At 37.8% G+C, this 26,828-nt stretch overlaps 1 protein-coding gene across 1 annotated transcript in view; it reads left to right on the top strand.

The window, feature by feature from the left end:
- The window catches only part of CUNH9orf3 (chromosome unknown C9orf3 homolog), a 200,152-nt gene that overhangs the window by 68,081 nt on the left and 105,243 nt on the right, over window positions 1-26,828 (top strand). The window contains exons 5-9 of the mRNA XM_009273058.1: window positions 4,012-4,201; window positions 6,011-6,117; window positions 11,881-11,983; window positions 12,101-12,208; window positions 22,010-22,053. Coding sequence (XP_009271333.1) covers window positions 4,012-4,201; window positions 6,011-6,117; window positions 11,881-11,983; window positions 12,101-12,208; window positions 22,010-22,053 — 552 coding nt within the window. The remainder of the gene's footprint in view (window positions 1-4,011; window positions 4,202-6,010; window positions 6,118-11,880; window positions 11,984-12,100; window positions 12,209-22,009; window positions 22,054-26,828) is intronic.

Raw genomic sequence — 26,828 nt, 5'->3', positions numbered from 1 at the left:
ATTTTCCAGCTGATATGGTCTTAGCTCTGTTATTTCAATAAATACGTAAGAAAATGTACCTGCAAATCCCTGTGTGTTAAGAGGGAAAGACTTCTACTTCAAAAGGAATGGAACAAGTCTGTTAGAAGTGAGCTTCGTGTTCCCAGCTTAAATGTGTACTTAAGTTCTTGCACGTACATTTGGCTAGAGTTTGTGCTATGTGTTGCATCTGATTATGTGTGAGCAGCCAAAGATAGCATACTGCTGCAGCCTGTGTGCAAAGCAGCACCTGCATCTAAGTCGTAAGTCTGGAGAAAAAGTTTTGCAAAATTGCTTTCAGAGATTTGGCCTCTCAGCTGGTCAGATTACTGTTCAGAGCTCTAGGGCTCATTGGAAACCTTTTATTTATTAAAGAGACCATTTATGAAGAACATCTACATGGGTGGATTTGGATGATTGGAACATCAGGACCCTTCGGCCTTTCACACCAAATCCTTCCTTTTGGGGCTCAGTTTTTCCTTCATATGCATTCATACCATAGTTACAGTGTTGAGATTTCTCTTAACTGCAGTTTAACTGGGAGAGGGAGCTTGCTCCTTCTTTCAGTCAACTGATAATGAAGATATAAGTTATGAGGGTGTGATTCTGGTCAGAATAATAACCTTTTGCTTTAAAAGTGTAACCACGTGTATACTTGTTGAAAACAAGTCATTAACTTCTTTTTCTGCAAGAGCTATTGGGAACTTGTCCAGCTTTCCTGGGAAGGACTGGTGGGGTTTTTATTTTTTCGTTAACTGGGAGAGGTTTCCCATCTTCCTTACCACATCCAGCTAGCCTGTTCTGGCCTGCTGTAGAAACTTGGGCCAGACTTGAAAAGACATCAGCTAGAGGTATTTAGAAGCTGCACATACTTCATCAGGTCTTGATGTAATTGCTGAGGTGAATCACCTTTGTCCATTCCTAGTGTATGAATGGCATTCTTTCCTTTTCAATTCCAATGAAAGCAATGGATATCAAGCCTTATAATTTGTTCCTAGTAAATCAAATGGATGGTAGGAGGGCCAAATTCCTATTCTGGTTAAAAAAAAAGTTTTTGGTTATTGCAATTTAATCATCATCCTGGTTATCTTATTTTTCACATAGACACTTTCTTGAATTAGTGAGTGTTTTAGGAACAACACTGATAGTAACAATGTGCAATGAATAACATTGTACATCCTAGATGATGTAAAAAAATGTAGATTTGGTTGGTATCAGTAGAGGTGGAGCAGAGTTTCTCGAATCCAAACATGTATTGAAAATAGAGGATCTGTATTTTAAACTAATAAATAGAATCAAACTTCTCCCCAAACTAATAGATGCTGGACATACTACGAAACATGTTCAGTCTTTGATAAAATTCCTCTTAAGATAAATGGGAACTTTGCACTGCTCTGTAGTGATATCTGTTGGTATGTGAGGCTTTGAATTGGAGATATTGCTGCTTGTTAAGGGCAAACAAAATAAAAGGAATCACTTAAGGTGTTCCCAGGAAAGGAAGTTGCTGGCTGTACCCAGACTCTAAAATGAAATTCTGCTGCAGCACCTAATCTTATTTTTAGCCTTGTAGAAAGTTGTATTCTTATTCTTTGGCCAAAATTTAACTCATATACATTTTTCTCACTGAAGTGATTTATAATCCTTCCATAAAGAAGATAGTCCAAATGTGCCATTTCTATTATTTAAGTGATTGGAAAAAGCAGGAAATACAATCTTTACTTTTATTGTGTATTTACTTACAGTAGACTTAAAATGCAAACCATTCTGTGAGTCTGTTTATAAGGCATGAAGTTACTTTTGTTTTGCTTGACCAAATGGCTGAAACACTGCCAGCAGTATGTCTGGAATGTTATTTACTTGGTCCATTTCTGCAGTTTTTCTTTGTAGCACTGTACACATGCCACAGTTAGGGGTCATTTACTTACAACTGACCAAAGTAATACCCCTGAAGCCGCAGTTATTCTTCTCATCAGGGGCTTTGTAATAAAAGGTTCATCATGTTCTGCAGCTTCTGCGCTTGCACTTTTCCCCCCTCTCTCCCTCCTTCACTTCTCTTAATCAGAATTGCTTTTGGTGAACATTTGGAGAGCTGCTGGTTTTTCTTGCTTTGTTCTCTGTGACTTGATTCTTCTATTAGTGCTTTAATTTCTTACAATGTTTCTTACAGTGCTAGCTGATTGAAATGTATTAACTTGCTTTGCTGGATGACTGTTATTATTTTATGAGGAGATGGTTATTGAGTATGTTTTTCTATTTAAGTGTGTATCATATTTTATGGTCTCAGTTCCAGACATTCAACTGGTTGCAAGAAAACTGTGGGTGTTTTAACGTTTCCAACGGAAGGGTAGGGCGGGTGGGGAAGCTCTTTGGAACGCTGACGAATAATATTTGACTCTTGGAAATGTCTTAAGGCCATGCGCTCCCCTCCCATGCTCAGAAGGCAGACTTAGTTCTTGCACTTTTCCCCCCTCTCTCCCTCCTTCACTTCTCTTAATCAGAATTGCTTTTGGTGAACATTTGGAGAGCTGCTGGTTTTTCTTGCTTTGTTCTCTGTGACTTGATTCTTCTATTAGTGCTTTAATTTCTTACAATGTTTCTTACAATGCTAGCTGATTGAAATGTATTAACTTGCTTTGCTGGATGACTGTTATTATTTTATGAGGAGATGGTTATTGAGTATGTTTTTCTATTTAAGTGTGTATCATATTTTATGGTCTCAGTTCCAGACATTCAACTGGTTGCAAGAAAACTGTGGGTGTTTTAACGTTTCCAACGGAAGGGTAGGGCGGGTGGGGAAGCTCTTTGGAACGCTGACGAATAATATTTGACTCTTGGAAATGTCTTAAGGCCATGCGCTCCCCTCCCATGCTCAGAAGGCTAGACTTAGTTTTAAAGACCAGTGGTCTTGAAGGTATTACCATTATGCTTTATTTCCTTTCTAACTGTCTGGAGTTGAGAAAACAGTTGAAATGCAGATTATGGATGCTGAGGGTTAGTGCAGGAATACTCTGCAGTTGATGGTCTTGGTTTGTGCCCTTCCTACTCCCATATCTGGCACGGTGCCCTGTTAATCCCTTGCGTGTTAGTCAGAGGGCTTAATTCTGCTACTTTTTTTTCCTAGATGTACTTAATCTCAAAAATTATGTAACTTTTGGGACGTTAACATCTGTAATGTCTATGAGCATAGTAGAAATTGCCTTACCGCAGAACATGAGTTGGGAACTGCAGTACCTTGCAATTCAGTGTAAGTGTTTTCAATAGCAGAGCAATAATTCATAACAGTTTTTTCCCCCAATTTCTTCTTACAGTACTTGAGTGCAAAGCAGAGTAGATACAGATTGGGTTGTTCTCCCCTGTTGTGAAAAGCAGATAATTAGTGAATATTGAGCCTCCTTCTCACTTCTGTGCTTGTGGTAAAGGATGTTCTTCTTCCTCTGCATTTGCAGGAATGATCAACTCTTATCATCAGATGGTATCTTTTTAGCTTGTTTTAAGTTTTAACAAGCACATGTGCTTTACTATACATGGCTCTTGTTGCTCTTGGGTAGTGATTTGTTTTCTTTATAAAATGTTTCTGCTTTATTTATTTCCAGCTTTGATCATTTAACTGCTAAATACTTGCTGCTTATATTCACACCTGCTCATCTTTTATTATCGTGGCTTATATATAAATGCTTCTATTGAAGTAAATCAGTCTTGTAATTTGAAAAATATAAAACTTTGGTTTAAGTTACTTCTTACAGGTAATAGCTGTTTGACGGTTGAATACAAAACAACTGCTTGGCAGAATTTTGGTTTGATTCTCTGCCAACCAACAATAAAGTACAGTCTAATTCCTAAAAATGCCTGAGCTATAAACTATCAGTCATGATCTAGCATGCATATAGTAATAACAGGCTGACAAGGCTAATAAAGCCTATACATTATTATGGCCATGCAATGCTTGTTATAACAAGTCAGTAATGTATTTTGTCACTCATTCCTATTGTGCAGCCCACACATCATCTTCCTGTCACAGAGTGTATTACCAGGAGGGAGCCATCTCTGTGGAACACGTCTGTGCCACGAAATTGCTCATGCTTGGTTTGGACTGGCCATTGGTGCGCGTGATTGGACTGAAGAGTGGATAAGTGAAGGGTTTGCCACTTTTTTAGAAGATATATTTTGGGCTAGGGCACAACAGGTAAGGTGACGATACATCACTTCTCAATTGAATTATGTGGAAATCAAAATTATATATCCTGCTGTGAATTAGATATAAATTAAAGCTCCTGTGTTATGAAGATAAGTCTTTTAAAATAATATTGGAATTTGCATGATAACTTGATTTTTTAAAAAAAAAATTCCTTCCTGATCCACAATGAACACCAATCTTTACAGAGGTAGAGGCCAGTGCAAATGAGAATGGAAACATCTGCCTGTCAATGATTACCTTCCCACAAATGTACTACTCAATTATTACAATTCAGCTATCAAACAGTTGCTCTGCGTTCTTTCCACTTGTATTGTGTTCCTGAAACTGGAATAATCAGCAGAGTCTTACTGAATATTGTTAATATTCCAGGTACCTAATGAAAGTGGTCTGTTTTTGTCCAGTGGACAGCCAAGAAGCATACATCAAAACAAAATGGAAGCTGATGAAATAGGGCACCAGCACTTACACTTTTTTTCTCTTACACTGCTCAGCAGGAGTTACCCTCATGTCAGAGGCTTAGAAATCATTGTTTGCCTTAAAGTGAAAAGCTCATAAATTGCATGTCAGCTTGTAAAGTGGTTTTCTGATCCAATTCTTATTTTCGTTGTACCTCTGCTACTTCAAGCATTTTGTGTGTTAGTCATTTATTCTTGTTCTTGTGTCAGGCCCTGATTCTACCCCTTAAGTCTGCAGAGCTCCATCTGTGGAAGAGCAGATGGGACTGGGAACTGACATTGTACACTCTTCTGAGCCTCCATTTTATTAAGTATCAGGCATATTTATAGCACTGAACAAAACAGAATTCCTTGTCACTTACCATGTTTCTGGAACAAGAAAGTGAGGAAGGCTGTCCAAACACTTTGCTTTTCCCTTCTAGTCCTAAAACTAATTTCTGCTCTTACATTGAGCATCACTCCTCTGCTGTGAGCTGTTCACATTAATTCTACGCTTTTGCGAGTCACTTGAAAGCATTTTTATTGTAGTAGACACACTTCCATGTAGCTGAATGGAAAGGAGTAAGCAACAAAACAGAGTGATTAGTGCCCTTGTTAATTTATAAGGTCAGAAAATGTATTATTGCTTTTTTTTTCCCTTCTTAGAATTTATGAGTAGTTTTGGTGCTGTGCAATCATACAATTGTAGGATTATAAGTATATTCCATAGTGCCTGACAATAATTTCATGTGACAGAAATATTGGTGTAATGCAGGATAATATTAGCTGCTTTTGCTTTCTTCCATCTCCCATCTTTTCTTATAATAGAGAAGCATAAATTAGTTGTTATTTGTAAGCTGACAACCTGGCATTTATTTCATAATTATGCATCTCTCTTAATATTATGTAAATGGGGGAAAATACAACAGGGAGCTTTCACAAGTGTGTCAGAAGTAGTAGGAAAGAGGGGTGAAGTCAGGACACAAAGCAGCTCTTTGCTTTCAAGGCTGGGAATAGTGAAGACGCAACCAAAACTGGTATGCCAGATATCTGTACTGAACATTCAGTTCACTTATTGCCGGTCACTAAAGGGAAAACAACATGCCCATCTCTCTCCTCAGGCAGAAATATTTAACCGACTATTGATTTGATGCGCGCAGTGAGGCTTCTGTTTTCCTTAGTGCTGCTATTAACTCTTACAGCAGCAACTGTTGTTTTGTTTTTTTTTTATCATGGATATTGGTACTGTTTCCTGCATCTTCTGCACGTTAAAGGGAAACAAAACAAGTTTCTTCTTCTTAAAATTATTATTGCCTGTTGAGAAACAGCAATCAGTTATCTGTGTTTTTTGTACACTAAGCAGCTCTCACATGATGAAGTAAGAGGGCAGCAGGAATTGAAAGCTTTACTTCGCTGGCGACGACTCAGAGATGAGGTGCAGAACTCTGAAGAAGAGCTGCAAGTTTTAAGGTAACAATATGACAGTGTAATCTTTGCTTTTGCATGTTCTCTCTCTCCTGTTTTCCACCATTTTCTCCCTTCAAAGGATATGCGTCCAAATCACCTGATTAAATCCACTGCATTTCCTAATTTCCTCCTGAAGAAAAAAGAAAAGTCAAATTAAATTCACTAGGTTATCATCTTCTGTATAATGCAATTGCTTTTCTCTTTGTTATAGAAAGCTTTCAAAAACCATGGGATTTAGTTTGATATAAAATGTTTCTAAGCAGTTTACAAGAGCCTCTATTCAGGGAAAAAAGAAGGCCATTTCCTGAACAAAGTTCACTGTTTGAAGCCGTAACAGATTCATGTTCTGTGACTGAAGACAAGCACATACAGGAGTATGGCATCTTAACTGCCAAGCTGAATGAACCTTTAAAAAACAAAGGAAAAAGCATAATGAACTATACAAATCTACTTTCTCTTTAGAAATGACTAATAATGCTATGTAAACAAGATTTTGGTCTTTAGGTACCAGATGCTGAGCTCAACGCTTCTTCTTACACAGCTAAAGACATTAGATCAAAAAAAGATTCTTGCTTTGCTAATGATTAATAACCTGGGCTGTTCTGATTGGTGTCTTGGGAATTTGCCATAGTCTTTTATCTTGAGTGGCTACCTAACATCTCCACTACTTGTCTCTTCCCAGTCTTTGACTAAGAAAAACAAGTTTACTTCAATCCTAACTCAAATTAGCCCTACACTGAACAAATCACAGAAGTACAAGGACGGATTTCAAGAGATTATGTAGACCATTCTCCTACCCTGAAATACAGGCAGTATACACAGACCATCTTAAGCAGGTTTTTGCTAACATGTTCTTAGAAACCACCAATAAAAAAAGTTTCTACGGTACTTAGCTAAGCTGTTTTAGTGTTAAGAGTTAAAAATTCCTTTCTAATGCACAGGTGAAATATTGTTTATTTCAAACAATGTAGATGTCTTCTTTTCTTTCACCAAGTGGAAGTGAAGAACAAATTGATCCTCGTCTTCTACATAATCAACTTTTAAATGTTTTTGGAAGACTGTTGCCATTTCATTCATTTTGAGGTGTTCCCTTCTTTTTGTGCTTTCCCAATAGGACCTAAAAGCCTTTTATATTTGGGCACTGTTCACCAACATAGAAATTCCTCTTTATGGCCTCATGTCATCTGAAAACATGTCACCAACTTTACATGACTGTTGCCTTTCATTGATCTGTTTTACTTCATGCTTACTGATGAATTGTGTATGCTATGTGTAAGCTGAGTCAGTGAAGTTATACATTTGCAAGTGTGCAATTTGATAGGTGTAAATACAAAAGCAAGCCTTATCACTAGCTGTCATACAGCTGCTACCAACACAACTACTGATTGACAGATGCTGAGGTTCTTCTTTGTTTTAAAATAAATTATTTTTAGGAACATTGGTTCTTGTGATATGAAGCTTATCTGGATATATGGTTCCATTTTCAACATTATGGAATCACATTTGTCTTTTGTGTTAATTATGTAGTTGTTACTTTTAATAAAATGTGTGTGTGGTGTAAATTTTTAAAATAATTTTTCTAAGGGCCAAAGTATCCTTTGTAGTTTGAAACTCAGGAAGAATTGTTTTGTCTTGAAATTGAAACTTAAGCTTTCTATTGACTTCTACAGTTAGTAGACTTAAGTCTCGCTAATAAGCATGCTGCTAACCTTTCACGTGGTGGTATTCTCAATGCTAATACAGAAGAATGACAAATCGTTTCTTGTTTGAAAAATATGCCTCTAATATACACTTCAGGAGAGGAACGTGATACATCTTGGGATTCTGGCAGTCTCTTCCTCTCTGATGTCTCTAGTTTCCTGTGGTTGCATTTAAGGACTTTCCACTCGTTTCAGTCAGATATAAATATTCTCTACTATTTTTGTGGCATGGACTTGAATAGGTTCTCTCTTTGTACGTTTACTGGTTTTTTTTCTTCTTCCTTCTGAAAGTATGTCCATGTGCTTTCCAGAGTTGGTATGTGTCCTCGTTTCGGCTGGGCTAGAGTTAATTTTCTTCCTAGTAGCTGGCATAGAGCTGTGTTTTGGTTTTAGCATGAGAATAATGTGATAACACATTGACGTTTTAGTTGTTGCTAAGCAGTGTTTATACTAAGTCAAGGACTTTTCAGCTTCTCATACTCTGCCAGCAAAGAGGTGCACAAGAAGCTGGGAGGGAGCATAGCCAGGACAGCTGACCCAAACTGGCCAAAGGGATATTCCATACCATAGGGAGTTGGCTGGGTGGCAGCGATTGCTGCTTACGTACTGGCTGGGCATCAGTTGGTGGGTAGTGAGCAATTGCATCATGCATCACTTGCTTTGCATATTCGTCTATCATTATTATTATTATTACTACTACTATTACTACTACTATTTTATTTTATTTCAATTATTAAACTGTTTTTATCTCAACCCACGAGTTTTCCCACTTTTACCCTTCCGATTCTCTCCCCCATCCCGCTGGGGTGGGGGGAGTGAGCAAGTGGCTGCATGGTGCTCAGTTGCCGGCTGAGGTTAAACCATGACAGCATGTAAGAGAGAAAATTTCAGTCTTGGCATTGCACTGGGTTTTGGGTCTGTACTGAGGCTTTTGCTGGTTCAGGCTTGTGTTTTTATACAAGGATATTAAAATCAAATGATAACTGTTTGTTACTTCTTGCCAATTATATCAGGAAGTAAAAAATCAGCCAACCCACTCTTCCCAAGCATAAGCTTATTCTTCAATTATGTTTTTGTTCCCTGCAGGATGATCATATGACTTTCTGTGCTTTCTCCTGACAGAAGGAAAACCCTGCCCAAAACTTGTCAGCTGATCCTATTAACTTTTGATCCAGCAAATGAATACCTGTTCAGACTAGGTGAAAGCCACTCAGCAAACTGATCATCAGCATGATATTTCTTCTTATTATGGATATTTGATATTATGTTATAGTAGCATCTTATAAGCTACCTGTGAAAAAAGAAGTCAGGTATGAAAGAAATAGGTAAGCGTCTTTTCAGTGGGCAGCAGCTCTGAAAGGCAGCACCAGTAAATCTTAGTGTTGAAGAGGGAATTTGTGGCACTGTAGTGCTCATACAGGATAAGACTTCAGACAGAATCCTGTGTATTTTCTCACAGAGTTTGAAGCAAACCTGCAGGGATAAAAGCACCTGTGAAAGATGTCCTGGCACTCATTCTGCTGGCAAGCATTGACACCAGCACTCTCATCCAGTCTCTCATGTTATGAAAGCAAAGAAGACTAGAGAAGTCCGTTTTGTTCTGTGGAATAAAGCTGGTGTTGAGATTGTTTCATGTCGTGGCCCATATGACTGAACTGCAGCTTGTGATTCTTCATCAAGACAAACCAGTGTTGATATCTAATTCTAAAGTTGTCTCTGAGTTCCACTTGAGTCAAGTCCATTCCCTCCTGAAGCAATGCTCTCTGACTGCTCTGTAGGTGTTTAAAGAGTTTTATTCTATCACACTGATAGGAAACATGCCTTTCAGATGATCTGTCGTGGTCTCTGCGTAGGTTTTCATGACTACCTAGTACATCAGAGCATTTAATTACCAAGGACTTCCTCGTGAATTGTGCTTTTACTTTGTACAATGTACTTCTCTGCCCAGCAAACAAAAAGCAGCATCTTTTGCTTCCTTCAGAAATTTGCCAGTATCTAAAATGTGCCAGGTAGCAGCTTGAATACCTTGAATCAGCTTGCCTTTAGCATTATGCCTAGCTTCATCAACTAGGTTAGATGTAGGTCAGTGTAACAAACTTTCAGTCTCTGTACCTTCAATGTGTTATAAATATACTAAGCATTGCTTTAAAATAGTATGCTGAAGTACTGACCAGCAGAGAACAGGGTAACTTTCTGGATATTTACACTCTTTTGCAGACATTATCAGGAGTATATATACATCCTTTGCAAAAGGAAATTCTTCAGTACCATCATCCAGATGGGATACTGCTTTCTAGTCACCTATTAGGATCTACACAGGCACAGAGTTGGAGGAGGAAGGAAGGAAGTATGGTTGCCTGATTTAGAGTAATTGTGATTATGGGAGATATTTTGGTTTAGTGTGGATCCCATAGCCTGTGCTCCAACTCCATTTTTCAAAGTCTATAGACTGGGCTATTTATTATGAGAGAAATGAAGCAGTTTTGGCTCTTTATATATGCAGAGAACAATGAAGAGTCACGTATGGAGTGCCAGCAGGCCTTCCTTCCAGGAGACTGATCCAGAATGCAAAGAGGTGGACCTCTGCTCTTCTACAGTGGGTCTGCAATGATGTTGTCTTGAAGAACTGGAGTGACCATAGGATAAGAAATCAATTATTGATCTTCTCCTTTCAGTGTTGAAGGAAGATCTTCCTTGAAAGAAAATATGAACTATAGTGTGGTAAAGGACTGTGTTAGGAACAGTATAAAATTGAATCTGCATTTTGTTTTTCTATTCTATTTCAAACAGTTATATTTTATCAAGATTTTACTGTGTGAAGTGAATTTCATGTGCACAGGTCCTAAATGTAGTGCCTAAAGGGTGAAAAAAACAGCTTAGGACTCTGGACAAAACTCTAATAAGAAACCACTACACAGATACAAAAAAGGAAGAATGTTTTCCTCAAAGCAGACATAGATATGAAAGAAATTTGATCACAGGGATTAGCTCCTGAGAAGTGTGGGAGTGATGTGGTTTGAAGAATTGTGCTCTGCTGTGGCCTGTGTTGCCCCTATTCTGTGAAAGTGGGGGGAAAGATGTTTGGTTTCCAAGACTGGCCATTTCAAAATCCACAGTTAGAATTGGAGAGGTTGCTTCAGTCAGAGGGTTAGGCTCCTAAGAGAGACATCTGTTCTCAGACCTCTGTTAGCTGGGATGTTTCCTGGATGGAAGAAAAAAAGCTAGAGGGCTCTTCAGTACTATGCCTATGACGGCACTGCTTACAAATGAAGAAAAAATGTTTGCATAGCTTCTCTTTAGTTTCACTCTGTGCTCATAAGAGCCTAGAAGTCCTCCAAACTTTACTGCTGTAGATTTCTGGCATACCAGATGCTGTATTACATTTTAAAATCAGGCAGTGAAGAAGGAGGTTTGTTCTAGACATTATTGTCTGTAAACCCCAAACCTGTGTGTATGTGAAAGGCTTGCTCTTTTAAAACTTCAACTACTTTTCTTCCAACCCCAAACTGCAAAAATGAAAAACAGACCATTATTTCTTCTGCAGTGTATTGCATGCAGGTGAAAGAGGTTGTTCTTGCAAGTATAGTCATGTAAGCAGTTAAGCCAATGTTCAGGTATAAGAAGAGAAATCTTTAGTTGAACATAATGACTTCAATTCCCTTCCCCATTCTTTTCCCTTCCCCTTTCTTTGCCCTTCCCCTTTCTTTCCCCTTCCCCTTAAAATGTCTTTTTTTGTTTGTTTCTCTTTGTTCATAATGTGTCTGTGCACTGTAGAATGGCATGCAATGTGATGTCATGCTGGCAGTGAAAAGATTACACCAAATTAGTGATGGATTTCGTTTGTACCCCAGCTATGTGGTCAGCTATGTACAAAATTGCATTAAAAGTATGACGTTTGTTTGTCTGTCTAAGCCAAGTTACATACTTAGGGTAAAGAAAAAGACTGAACTAGTCACAGGTGTCTAAAGTTAGTATGTCATTCATGATGCTTTCAACTATGAGTATGTGTAATGTATGAGTTATTTCTTTACTTACTTATCCAAGACTTAGTGTGTTACCATTTTAGGCCCAAAAAGGAGAGCACAGGAGAATTGAGTGAGTCTGGAGCATCTGTTGTCAAACATGGTCTTAAAGCAGAAAAAATCTTCATGCAGGTTCACTATTTGAAGGTGAGTGTTGTCAGCTGATTTTTATTGAAATTGCTTTACTAATGATAAGAGACTTCTTTCTTCTAGACGTCAGTGAATTCATAGCATTCTATTTGTTTCTGGCTTAATTTCTTGCAGGGTTACTTCCTTTTGCGGTCTCTGGCAAGGACAATAGGAGAGGCTTCATACCTTGCATCTTTACGAAAATTTGTCCATAGGTTCCATGGGCAGCTTGTTCTTTCTCAGGTACTGTGCTTGGGGTTGTTCCTCACTTTCTGAAAAAAACAAATGACCTAAACTTTTGGTTTGACTAACTAAATCACCACTTCTGGTTGTGGTGAAAAGAGAATGGCAACTGTAACTTGGCAATATTGGTGCAATTCCTACCTGCTAGAGGGCAGAACTTTTTTTTCAGGGTGATACATAAATCGGACACCTTGCTAGTATCTGATAATGTAAACAATGGGTGATTTTTATTTATTTTTTTTTTAAACTTGATACTTTGAAAGGTCAACATTCATAGGTGCTGATGTTCTCAAAGATAGGGTCATTTACCGTACTGGAACTGTCTCCTGTAGTCTTTTAGCTCATGGGTTTTGGTTGTGATCAGTCAGTCTTTCCCCTGATACCTGTTTCTGGTAGAGAAGAAACACAGAGTAGGAATGTAACTGAAAACTTCTATAAACTGTAACAGTGTGTGCACATTATATTTCTGACTTTATTTCCTTCCTCTGTGCATGCTGCTTCATTCAATGCTTATAATTTCACAGTCTTGCTTATGAGAACCGTTTCTTTCTCACCAAGTCAGGGAGTGATGTCCCGATCACTCTGTGACATTGCACCCACCTGCATTACAGTCTTGTCACAGCCTCTGTATAGGTTTCCTCATCATGGTCCATACTCCCATGCTTTCTAAAACATTGTTACTGAAGTATTAATCTAAATGTGATGTTTAAGATGTGCTGTTTCTTTCTTTCAGTAGACTTTCTCTGACGGTGATACCATGCAGTGGCAGCCCACTCTTAAGAGCAGTTGTTCTCATAGAACAGGATTTCTTCCTGGATTGGTGAAGGCTTGGTTGTAAAATATAATGTTGAATTAGGAATCGGAATCTGCCCTCCCAACGTCCAACTGCATATATTAATCACTTGAACTACACACTTAGCTTGTTCTCTTGCTGACATAAATGGCGTATAGTTATTCCATGCAAAGTAGAACAGCTTCAAAAGGGAAGATTGAGCAAGTCACATCACAGTATATTGTACCATCTGTTATGTAGAGAACCCACCTGGGGTTATAAATAGAAATTTACCTCCCCCTGGGTCTTTCTGAAAAAGTCCTCTAACCACTGGTTGTAGCATTAAAAGGGGGACTGTCTTGTCCTCAAGTGTTTTGTTTTGAGAAGGAAATGACATAGTGTTCTGAACCCAAAGTTCTAGGAAATCCTGTCATTGGTGATGAATCCAGCTGTGCCATGGCGCTGCAGCTTGTTGCTTCTGTAACGCTGTGGGACACCACCCATTCATGGGGGTGTCTGTGAACCAGGTGACTGAAGTCATCGTGGTTAAAAACAGGCCTGGAACAAAAGGCACAACATGACAAATAGTTGGCATCACTAGAAGAGCAGTGTGATGAGAGTGAGGGGCAGGGGAAGAGAGAAGGGGTATGAGTGAACTTCTGAAACCAGTTTCTTTGCTGAAGTCTGCCTTTTCTGGAGTTATGGTTGAAATCTTTGGGGGGATTCAGGATGGTGATAAATGTCTCCTTGCAACACAGAGTGAGGGCCTCTGATTTTGAGGGAATGGGGTCTAACACTTCCCTGTTTCTTCCAGCCACAGGGATTCTTTCCTCGTGCGCTTGCCATTTTGAATCTCACTCTTAGGGTTGAGATGTATGCCCGTGTATCTTACAAATAGCTGACAGACCTGTGGATTCTTTCCTATGTCAAGTGGCCCAGAAGTTAGGCATAGTAGCTCCACTGTAGCAGCTCTGCCCTGTGGAGGAACGTTTGCGGTGTTAAGGGAGTTAATGTTTCCACTGCTGCAGCTGTTTACTGTACCATGTTACTGAGACCATGAGCAGTTATGTTTGGCATAGTGTGGAAAATGCTAGTGACCACATGAGCCTTGTCTGCATTATGGTGTCCAAAATCATAAATATGACACTACACTATTACACAGCTGAAACTTTTTGAAAATTACAGAAATCATGAAACTGCTAAAAACACGAAGCAGCCCAGTGTTTTAATCTGGTGGTAAGAAAGGGGCTTGCATTTTGGTGAGAAAAAGTTAGTTTGTTGCTCCTGGTTGATGTGAGATGAGTTGTGTCAGTACACTGTTTAAATGCTGCAAAATGTCTTAGCACATTATACTATTAGTTGTGATAGCTAGACTGCATTGTAATTGAACTACCCATCTACTAGAAACTTCTCCCTTTGTCCAGCACTCTGCTATGAAATATCAATTTGTAGCTTATCTAACTCCAGTCTCATAAGATGAAATACTGCATGTTGTTTCTGCACCCAGAAACAACCATTTTGGTTACGGATAAAAAAATTGTTCAGTGTTTTTAATTATTCAAGCAAGAGGAAGTGATGCTTTTATTTCAGGTTTCTTAGGGTACTTTTTATTTGAATATGTGCAATATGTCCATAGCTATGTGCTTAATGTAGGTCAAAAAAAGATCCTTTCCTTCATTTGAAGATACTTGATTTGGTGGAGAAAGAGCTGTGTACTATATAAATTTTATTGTGTGCTTTTTGTGCTTTTACCTTGTTTCACAGTAGCCTAAATCCAGCTCCCATTGAAGTTGCTGGGAAGAGAATTTTAACATCATCCTGTTGTTTGGTCACTGTGATTAAAAATGAAAAGGGGATAGGGCTATATCCAATTGTAAATGCATTTACTTTCTTTTTAAGAAATCTTAAAGATTGTATTTATGTCGGTGTCTGGTATAGGTAGATAAGCAATCACAGCAGGAGTTGCAAATGCAGAAGCAATGAAGTCAAGTTTATAATAAACAAAGTTTATTATTCAAGTTCCTTAAGTCAAGTTTATAATAAAAAAAGTTTATTATTCAAGTTCCTTCTTGAACAAATGTGCTGTCAGTGTTTAAATGAATAAAAGATTTAAAATAAACAGAGGTACAAACGGTAAGTTTAAATATCATAGTGGTGTACTTTCACCTTGTCCAAAATAACTGTAAAAGTTCCTAGCTTTAGGAATTGTGGGGATGAGGGAAAGTAAAAACAGTGAAAATAATTGCCCATGTTCTGAATACTAGTCTTGTTTTCAGTGGTGTTTGTAGTATTTTTCCTAGATGGGAGCTGCAGGTGCAAGGAAATGACTTCAGATGTGAAACATTAATCAGTTTGCCTTTTTCCTTGATTTTGAGTGCATGCTCGGTATGTTTTTAATAGTAGTTTTTGTTTATTTTAGTTGAGTTAGCAACAGATGAGTAAAGCAAGTCTGGAATCTTTGAGAAGGATTTAAAAAAAAAATCTTCCATTTTTCTTTCTGTGAGAGAATTCACTTAGTAACTGCTTTGAATGAACTTTTTAAATAATGAATGGAGTGTTACTGACTATAAATAAATAGAAAGGAGTGCAAGTTGCTGATATTCCTAACACAGTTAAACCTGTTGTTCAGTTTGATACTGAAATAAGAACACCTTGGGAATTGAATTGTTTGCAGACTTTAATTTTCATGTAGTTCTGTCTGCTGTAATAATAACCCAAGGTCTGTAGTGGTCATCCATCTGATAGAATTATAATTTGCTATAGTGAAAGGACAGTTAAGGAGGCAACGCTTCAAAAAAATCATAATTTATGCTATTCTTAAAAGTTTTAAAGGCAGATGTATGGATCCAAGCCCACAGTGTATATACACACATCAACATGTTCGTGCACACAGATTTGCATAGGCATATACCATTATCATAATTTTATAAAATTGGTATCTGCACACACAAATCGCCATGCAACCATCCATTAGCTTGTAGAACTCTTGTAACTAGAATTGGAAGTGTAAGCATGCAGGGTGCATGTATTTTGATGTTTCAACCACTAGAATCTTTTCTTTAGATAAACGTTTAACTAAAAATTTGTCTCTGCAGTTTGGCCCCAGCTGTTCCATGCTTACTGACCTGTGAGCTTGAGCGAACAACTGTTGACATCAGTGGGGTATGGTGTGGACTCTGGTGCTGTCCCATCCACAGCAGCCTCTAGGAAAGCTGTCTTTGCTTTCTACACTCTCATGTGCTTGGAAAACAGAAATAGATGGGTCAGTTTTACTCAGATTGAGTTAGTTTCCTGTTCCAATTCTTGCATAAATGAACAGATTCGTGCTTTTTTGTTAGCTGTGCACCATGCAGCCTTCTTTCACTTCCCTTATATGTATGCATTATGAGACAACCTTTAATTACTACATGATCACTGTCCTTTTATTTTTTTTTTTTTCTGATGACCTTTGCCTCATTTATAAAGGCAGGTGTTTTTATAGAGTAGGTGTTGCTCTCATATGAAGGAGCTGCTTGGTATTTTGTTCTCTGTTGACTGTTCATAGGCACTTTATTTACCATGCAGTATGCTTCTCTTTCTGTTCAACCTTTTAAGTTCTAACAAGTCTAAGGCAATAAAAAAGACTGCTTCACTAGGTCAGACATTTTAACCTGAGATTAACTGTGTTTAAAATGCTTACATATGTGACAATTGATTAATGTATGGATCAGTTAATTGCACTGCACATTTTGACAACCCATTGTGTTTGTATATAAAAATCTGACTAGCTTTAGGCCATATCTCTATTTCAGTACAAGCATCTTGAAAGAAGGAACGTATGAAATATTGAAGTATAAGTAAGACTAGGTTAGTAAAAGTCATTAACATGGTATAAGGCAATTTTTTTTTCTTGTGAGAAAACTTTCTATTTCTTTTTTCTGATATTTTTTCATAATTATATAAGATAAATTCTGTATTTTAAAGGACAGAGATCAGAATGAAGTAGGGCTAGAAATGGAACTGGAGAAGAAAGCAGAGAATAGTGAAGCTGAGAGGAGCCCAGATGTTTTATAATAATGTATAATACAGATGAATGATTAAAAAGTCAGTTAATGTGTCACACATTTTAATGTCCAACAGTATGGTTGTACTAAAAAAACAAGTATCTTTTGGTATCATTTATCTCAAGTATAAAGATCTTCAAAGAAGCAATAAGTTTTACACATATAATTGTCTTCTATCAGGGAAGTGACCCGTATATCTGAAAATGTCTTATACCTTTCTGATAGAGTGCACAAATCCTTCCCATAGCTGCTGAACTTACTAAGTCTTGACCCTCAGTCTTCAGCTGTGGAGTATCTTTTTGCATTTCCACTTCTGTTACAGTACTCTTTCACTCCTCTGCTGACCAAAGTTTTTGTATTTGCTTAGCTTCCATTTAGCATCTTTCAAGCTTAAAATTACATGGTAGCTTGTTATGCAATATCATTTGATAGGAAAAAAGATAAATTCTTTGATTCTGACCAGAGCAAACTGACAAGGGAGCAGTCCCAAAGCATGTGCGTTTTATTAGTGCTGAATCACAGCTACACCTTTTGTTTGATTTAGTGAGATGTATTTTAAATAATCAGAGTCAAATGCATCTTACATATGATTTTCTCCTGGATCGTCTTAAACAGAAGTCTAAAGAACGATTGAGGGCTCTATATAGAACCATTGATACATAACAGATCTAGTTCCTCATCTTTTTCTTAGGTATATATGTGGGTTCTTACATGTTTATACATGTAAAATAGGAGGAATCTGTGTTTAATTCAAATTTTTACATGGTGTGGTATATTTACTGTTTTTATTGGACAGTGAAAATTTGTGTAACTTCCGAAGAAATTAAAACATTTCAAGTGAATTTGAGACAACATAGGCTCTGGTGTCAAAGCATTAGGAGAAGGTGTGTTCAAGCTGCATGCCTTCACTTCCCTGCCTGGGGTCTAGTTTGAACCTTCCCATCAATGAGGTAAGGAGGAATGCCAATGCTTTGTTCAGTGAATTAAGTGACAGTCAACATACTTTTTCCAACTTATCTGATCCCCGAAGGGACTTACCTGCTCTGAGGTGTTTTGACATGTACGAAGATGATTTTTGTGAAAGACCTGGGGCTCTGAGAGAAACCCTTTTACAAATATAGCTGGGGTGTTTTAAGACTTGCTTCCCTTAGTTATTCACACTGTACCTAAGAGGACAAATTCAGTCTTGTTAGTAGGGACAGTTTACTAAGATTGGTTTGTGTGAAAGCACTGGACTGTGAATTTGGGCAGCTCAGGCAGGGATACAGGTTGCCTTCTGCTGTTCTGCTACACAGGGACAATAACCCCAGTCAGAGAAACGCCGGGGAAGGGCCATCCAGGGGGCTGATACCACCTTAAATATCCACAAGAAGATTTACCAGAAATCCTTGTCAGATCCTCATATGTGCTATGTTTTCTTGTTTGCCACAATAGTTGGTCATTTTTCTTTAGGGAATTGCTAGTGACCTGAATGCAGTTCATTGGCATGGGGTAAATGGGCAACAAATTCTGCTTTTGACTGGAGCTAGTCAGTAGCTCTGTCGCCTGGGGCTTAGGCTGTTAAGCTGTCTGGCTAATGATGGCTGCCTGATAATAGAGCATATAGCTGGGGAGTCTTGCCTACTCTTGGTAGGAAGTTGTCTTTGGAGGGGCATTCTGGGCTTGTTACCAAAATGCCAAGAGAAGGATTTCAACATGTTGCTGATTTTGTTAAATAAAAGCCAGGAAGATGAGTGGGGAGGGAATTCAAAATAAACAGGATCCTACGAAGGGTGCTCATTATTTATTTTTCCACCCAAAAGGGACAAAGTAACATTTACCATTTAGTTATGTCATTTAGAAACTGCATAATTGATAGGGATAGTTTAACTTCGAGTGGGTAATTTCTGTAAGAAATTGGATGAAAGTGCATTTGGAGTTTGTTGTCAGCTGAAAGTCCTTTTAGATGTATCACTTTTAGTCACAAAATCTCCATTACTCTTATGCACCCCATTTATATTTCAGTTAGAGAATTTAACTGAAAGTATCTGTGGTCGTAGAGTACTTGAAATATCTAGATTTGAGTTTTTCATAAAGAGGATATAATTTGTCTTTTGATATTCAGTGTTCTTTATTTAATATCAACATGTGAGGTACCTTTCAGAGAGAGGTACCTGTCTGCTGCCCCAAAACAGTTCAAGAGTAGAAACATGCTGGTCATTGCTCAAGACAAGAATTGGAGTAATAATAGAGCATCTTTAGTCATTAAATAAAAGGTCTTCTAAACCCAGATCTGTCTAGTTACTGCTTCAAGTAGCCTTCATTCCTAGGGTTCTCAAAATTACTTGTCTCAACTTACTTCTCAGTCATTGGGTCCCCACTCTTCTTTGCCTTTGACTCAGACATGCTACATGCATTAACAGTGCAAAGAAAACTTCTCCTTGATCTCAATTCACAGTCTGTATCCAGATTTGATCTGCTCAGCAGCAGCCCAAAGTTGCAGTTGTGATTAAAATTGTTGGCTTCAGCCTGGACTATGGTGAAAGCAGACAAGAGTCTTTAGGGAATTTAATTATGAGGGTCTAGCAAATCCTTAGCAAACGTGTGTTAACTTATTTTTCAAAGGCTTTTTCAGTTTGGCCAAATGACAATAAAATTCCACAAACTGCAGAATAACAGTTTCTGTATATAGGGAAAAGTTGTTTTCTAGCCTCTTGGTTTCCAGCCAGGGGAGAACAACAGGAGTATGTAGGGAAGTGAGATTACTTAATAATATGAATATAAGCCAGTTTGTTAATAATGCAGCACTGTGGTGGCATGTGATTTCGAACTCATATTTTCTATCTGGCTTCATTGAATTACTTGCAACAAAGACAAAAACCAAACTATAATTTGTTTTATGATCTGACTCAGCATTTATTTATGGTTACCCTGGTCATCCACAAGTCTTTGCTTCCAGGTGTAAGGTCACTAGAACCTCTTAAAAAAATGGCATCAAAGCTTAAAAAAACCCACATTATCCCCTAACTTTTCTCTTGGACGCTTCTGAACCATTTCAGCTGGGGAGGAAGAAAAAAATAGCCTGAGGATAAAATTTCACTCCAGATGGTTAAAGTTTGGCAAAATTATAAGCAACTGAAAAGTCAGACCTATAATGGGATGTGTCATGCAGACTTGATAATAGGCAAACATTAAAAGCCATGCAAATGTGATATAAGTGGTAATTTGTTTTCCTACTTTGTTTTGGAGCATCAAAATAGAAGCAGTTAAAATAGAATAGATTAATCGTAATTTTAAGAAAGGGTGTAGAATGATGGCTACTGCCTTATTCTTAATAGATACTTGGAAAAATGGAAGACAGCTTTAATCACAAAGGAGATGTTTTATTTCATAGTATAATATACAGAATATAAAAACACTTCTAATACCAGAGGTATCTCCAGGTGTACTGTGGGATTGATTATAAAAAGTTGATGCAATCCAATCACGGAATCTAGCTGCATTAATGTATACAGAGACAGTGCAAATAGTGTCAAGGATGACCACTTCAGTATTACTTTTCATACACTTTTGAAACAACTCTAATGATGATCTTTTCCTATTCTTTATTTCCATGTAAGCTTACTCTGTACCTCCAGCAAAGATTCCACAAGTGGAAGGAGACAGTAGTTCTCTGTTTACATACAGAATAATGGTACAGAACTGCAAGTAGTAGTATGAAATAAGGGGATTTCACACTTTATCATCATGTCAGCAATACACTGTAGTTAGGACAGAACGACTCCTGGCACAGTTAATGATGGCATTCTTGCCCCAGCAACACTGAGCCCAGCACTGTGTAATTTACCTTTTATCAAAGGAAATTTTGCGGCCACTGCAACATAGACTGAATCTCACTTGTAATCTAAAGGAGGAAGGCTTAACCGTGTTACCAGTAGTTTCAGTTGTGTAATCACTGTTTCTTTGATTCCCTAACGATGCCATAATCAGACAGAGAAACAGCATCTTTTGTTGAATGCCATGTTAGAGTCCCTAAATAAAAGTTTTCTGCCTTTTAGAAAACATTCTTCAAGACCTTAGAGAGCAAGTACTTGCAATCAGAAATCAGCCTGCACTCATATATTGCAGTGAGGAACATCATTAGCCTATGAAACTTGTCTCCACAAAGATTAGTATTAATAAAGTGGATGTATTGCTTTTTGAAATAGCATATAAATAAATAATTCATATTAATAAATCCTCTTCTCATGAGATTGTTCAGAGGAGTGCATTGTGCCAAAGTGATTGTCATTAAAATTAGGTCATGTATAGCATGGGGTGCCAGAGAACCTTTGTGTGATGTCAGGTGTAACTTTCGAAAGAGGGCTTATCATAACATTGTAAGTGAGCATGATAGTAATGCTGTTCCACTGGTATTGCACCTTCTTTGTAAATCCATGAAAGAAATTCTATCTACCTTTTCTCTGAAGAATCTACTCCTTAGTTGGTGTGGTTGGCAGCAACATTGTGAATTTTATCACGGAATGAGGAATAGGTGTGATCTTCCAATCAGGTATGGGCATTAAGGAAAAAAAAGCCTCATGTGGTTATATAATTAAAGACAGTGTGATAACATAAGCAAGTGGAGAGAACATAAACACTCTTAATTCTGGTGTTTCTTAGCGTTTGAGTATGTGAATCTGCAGACTTTAAGAGTTTTAAATATAATTTGTGTGTGTGTGTATTATAGATTAAATAAAAGCAGGAATGTGGGATTGTGTTAAAATAGCAGGCTTTTCAAGCCCATTTTCTTTCAATATTGACACTTTTTGCTTGAGTGGGTTGGAAAACTGACAAACATAATGTATGTTGTACAAATAACTGAGCAGTATATCACTGTAGTGGATATATAAACTTCTTTCTTATAATTGTTATCTGCAGTCTTTATAAATCCATTGCTCACTAGCAATGCAGACACAGTTATGTCTTCATAAACATACCAACTGTGGTGCTTTGTTTGTTTTCCAGGATTTTCTTTGCATGCTGTTGGAAGACATCCCTGAACAAAAAAAGTAAGTGAGAACCAGGCTAGAAAAGTCAAAGAAGAAAGTAGAAATCAGATTTAAATATCAGCTGTGCTAGCCAGAAATAGTAGGATTTCATTTAGTATTGTTCTGCTTGCTTTTTTCAAGTGTGTGTATCTTTCTCCGAAAATTCCGAGACACATATACACAAAAAATATGAGACTTGCTGTGTTGTTGCTATCTCATGCTTCCCCCAAGCAGGGCCTTTAACTTGCATGTTAGGGCAGCAGTGAGGTCCTGTGTTCACTATGCGATCTGAAGTGCCAGGCGCAGCTGCCTCTTCAAATTATTCTGTGATCCTCCTGCCAGCTGCTTTTGGCACATAGCACCCTAGAGCAAGGAGGCCAGAGCTTTGCCGTGGATCTGGGAAACCAGAGAAGATGGATTTTCCTCAAGCAGTAGTCTGGTACCATCCCCTCCCTGTCACACATTGTGCCAAACGGGGAAGGATGGAAAACGCTAATGGAAATCCAGCATTAATTGCCTGAAATGTCCTTCAAAATCCTGCTGTATATGACTGTGACTGGCCGAAGATAATACAGCTAGTCTTTAGCAGAGCTTTGAATCCATCCCTGCTTATCAGTTGGTTTGTTCTGTGCTACTACAGACCGTGCTACAAATACAGATTCTTTTGTAGTGTAGCTTTACATATTATAGTTTTTAAAAATAATGTATTCACTTGAAAAATGCAGTTTTGGGGAGCAGGATTCCAAAAGTCTTCATAAATCTGGGTGAGTACTTTGGAAAAAAAGGGAGAGAAGATATTCATAGAAGTCAAATGCCTTGAGTTTTTAGTGAAACACTTCTGTTCTTAGAGGGTGAGGGATAGAGAAGCTAGTTATCATCGAGATAATGTTTTGTGGCATCATGAGTTTAGTTTGCACCGTGGTGTTACATTTTCCAGTGATGTACCGTAGGATGATATTTCGTTTATACCATTGGATATGGGTTTCCAGTCCAAATAGGACTATTAAATGGAATATATGGGAAAGTGAATTATTAAATGGCATGATTATACATTGATTTGTTAAAATACCTGTTTTCCTTCCTTTTTTCACTTGTGTTTCTCTGAAGTTCAAACCCAGTGCAAAATGTTATTTGAATAAGCATCCGATTTTCAGCCTAGAAACATGCCAAAATATTTAAACTTTCAGTGAGACTAATGCAAAAGAAGTACGTCTCCATTTGTGTTGCATCATACTCCAGAACATATGGACAAAATTTCAGGTCTCTGGTAATTCATTTTACAATCAGACATATAGCATATCTGAACTTACCTACTGCCAAATTACTTTGGGTGCAGTTACCAACAGCAATGCCAAGAATAATAGAACATCTGGATATACAGAAGGCCTTTATTTCTTACCTGCTACAAAGATGTTTTTTCATTCTTGAATGTTTTCTGTTGCTAGTACACAAATACTAGCCTGAGGTAAAAGCAAAGTGACGAAAGATAAAAATGAAGTATTTTTAGAGATCATCTGCTGATGAGTGCTTTTTTGCACAAAGTTTCAGTCGTAGGAATGAAATGCATTTCAAGATTAGAGCAACAAAATTCTTTGTAGCACACAAAACCTCCCAGACTTGTGCAATTCTACCAAGTAAAATTTTAATGTTAAAACTAAATGCTTCTTACTTGAAAAATATTAAACACTCCAATATACGGAAGTTTGTAATGGAGGCTGGACTTAATCATAAAAAAAAAGAGAAGAAGAAAAGATAAATTAGTAGTAGGGAATCAAGCCAAATCCTGCCCTCAGCTGTGGCGACAGAGGCAAACTAGTGTAGCTAGGAGTAGAATTTGGCTTACGGGAGACTTTTGTAATGAGAACAGGATTAACACTGGCAGAAAGCAATCGTACAACAGTGTGGAAATTTTCTGTAATTATTACACTGGTGTAACACAACATTAGTTTTCTGCTATTGCATGCAGCAGACTATATCAAAAAGATTGTCACTCTTCCAGTACTTATTCCTTTAGTTTTTAGTTACAGGAGATTTTTTAGTACATTCCCAGCAATGAGCAGTTCCAAGATACAGACGTAACTTCTTAAGTGGCAGTCATTGATTTTTGCTGCCTTCTGTACTCAGAGGAGGAGGACTATACGCGTAGTTTATACGGCTACTTCACTTCCTGCTCTGACTCAATTTTAATGGCATGTTAGCACTAGGAATCCATTCTCTAAGGCAGGATCCTCCTGTTTCTGGACTGCGGCTGAATACTGACATGAGACAGGCCTAGCAGTAGCTTCTGGTCCGTTAGAATTGCCTAACTTGCCCTTAAGGCAGATTATTTCTGTGTGTGAAGGGCTAATGGCAAGAAGGACAAACAAATATCTATCATTACCCTTCTCTGTTTTCAAAGACTTTTAAAATATAACATGCACTGGCTATAGCCTCACATTATCTTGGCCTTTCTGTAGAAAATCTACAGTACATCCCACTTGTAACTGAGGCATTTTATTTCCTCATATATAATTTGAAACTTCACTACATTAAAAAAAACCCACAAACTAAACCAAACAACAACAAAAACTCCTCTTATGCGTCTGTATATTACAGTGCACTAGATTTGATAAAACTCCCAGCGGCTCTGTTTTCCCCAAGGCTTACACCCCTAGTCTTTGCTGTAAATTGATCCTCTCCACATCTGCCCAACATGTGAGCCATGCAAAGACTCAATGTTTTTAATGCCCTGTAACAGAGGGTGAGTTTCACCAGCCTCAGATAAATCAGAGTTTCAGCTGCTTGTGCTCTTTACGACCGAAGATTTTTTTGAGCAGGTCAGTTCTGTTCTTTGGGGTTTTCTGGTGGTATTTTTTATTTAATTTCATTCAATAAAATACATAAGTGTACTAGTAAAGCTATGGTTTTAATAATACACGATAGACAAAGGAAGGCTTGTGTTAACAGCTCTGCTATTTGTACTGTTAACAGCTCAGGCTTACTAACCACAGTCCTTGGATGTCTTCATAAATTGTCAATTAAGTACTAAATCAATGTTAAAATAATGCTGTAATTTCAAACTACTCAGCTATACAGGTATATGTCTCTTTCTTTCATACTTGCTTTCTTCATTACTCACATTGTCATGAATGTGGTGATTTTGATTGAGACAAACAGCTGGTAGGCACCCAAGTCCCAAAGTAAATCATTGGGAAAGATTTTTTCCAGTGTTTTGATTCCTCCATTTTTTTGGTACTCCAAAATATATATGCTGGACAAAAAACAAAGGAAACCTTATCTGCAGGAAGCTATGGCTACTTGACAGAATCACTAATCAGTCACTAGTCTTTGGTTTGCTCTAACTATGCCTCCATATTTAGCTGGAATGGCTTACTTTGAAAATGATTGATGTGTATGAATGTATATGAAGCAAACATGCTTGTTGAAGTATTTTCAGTTGGATATAGCAGACTTTTTATCTTCCTTTACCAAAAAAAAAGAAAAAAAAAGTTGCACACTTCCATGTGCACTGTTTATTTGCTGCAACATCTTATTCTAAAAGTGGTTTCTCCTCCTTGACTGAGGAATTAAGTGGATTTATGTTAAAGTTTGTAGAGTGCCTTCGGGCCTTGTGCAGTGAAAGCTTGATATATACACATCTTTTATAATGCTAATTTTCAAATTATTATTAATGTTAGTATTTTACAGAGCTTGCTTTGAAGCACTGAATCTGGCCATGAACAGTATGTATGTATGTTAGGAGATCATTCCTACGCTGATCTGCTTATCATCTAAAGAAATAGACAATGGATGAGCTAATGGATGTACTAGCATTCTTATTTTACAGTAGGGAACTGCAGTACAAAGCAATTGAAGAACCTGCCCAGCCTTGTAAGAGCTCTGTTATAGTGCTAATCAGTTGAACCCAGATCCCACAGTCCAATACAGTACCTTAACCAGAAGGCCATTCAGGAAATCACACACACACCAGATTTAAGTCCTTACAGATGCTTAACTGCAACATAAGCAGGTGGTAAGTGCCCTTTCTGAATATGGATGCTTTACTGAACTGCAGCCTCTATAAATAGCAGGCCCTGTGTCCTTTCTCTAGGACATTTGTTTTGAAATAGCAATCTGTTTGTGATCTATTTTTTGGGCTTGTTCCGAAGCCCAACAAGTTAACGGAAACCTTTCCAAGGACTTCACAGTTCTTCAGTATTGACTCTGAACACATTCAGAGTAGATCTTTGCAATAGTCTGCATATTACTAAAATATTTGGAAAAAAAAGAGTGAATGCCTGTAAAATGCTAAAACAAGTTGCTTTTTTTGATGGGTGCCAACAAGAATGTCCTAAGTTGGAAAAAAAAAAGGTGTGTGAAAGTACCAACAAAGAAGACTGCATATGGTCATGTGACAGGTGTTTAGCTGAAACTGAGGGTGCTGCAGGCAGAGAAATAGCAGCATTGTCTTTGCCCTTGAGAAAAATGTCAGTTTCAGGAGAGGCTGAGCAATTTACTAGTGGTGTTTCTGCCTGGATTAGTGTCGTGTCAGAAGAGTGCAATCCCCCTCAGTGTCATAAACTCATTTCAAAGCCAGTGTTTTGAAATGAGCTGTTGTTGCCTTTGAAAGAAATAGAGGGTATATAAAACAAAGGCACTGCATAGCAAAGGTAGTGTTATTATTTTGCATAGATTTTTTTTTCTGAGGAAATCTCGCACTTTAAATTTAGCTTAGTTTCGGGGGGGGGAAAGGACAACTGGCATTGTGAGGCTTTGTTTCTTATCCCTAGGTAAGACAAATTAAATGCACAAATAAG

Source organism: Aptenodytes forsteri, unplaced genomic scaffold, assembly GCF_000699145.1.
Source record: "Aptenodytes forsteri isolate BGI_AS27 unplaced genomic scaffold, ASM69914v1 Scaffold154, whole genome shotgun sequence".
NCBI lineage: Eukaryota > Metazoa > Chordata > Aves > Sphenisciformes > Spheniscidae > Aptenodytes > Aptenodytes forsteri.
Note: the sequence above shows the minus strand (reverse complement) of the source record. Positions and strands in the feature narration are given on the sequence as shown.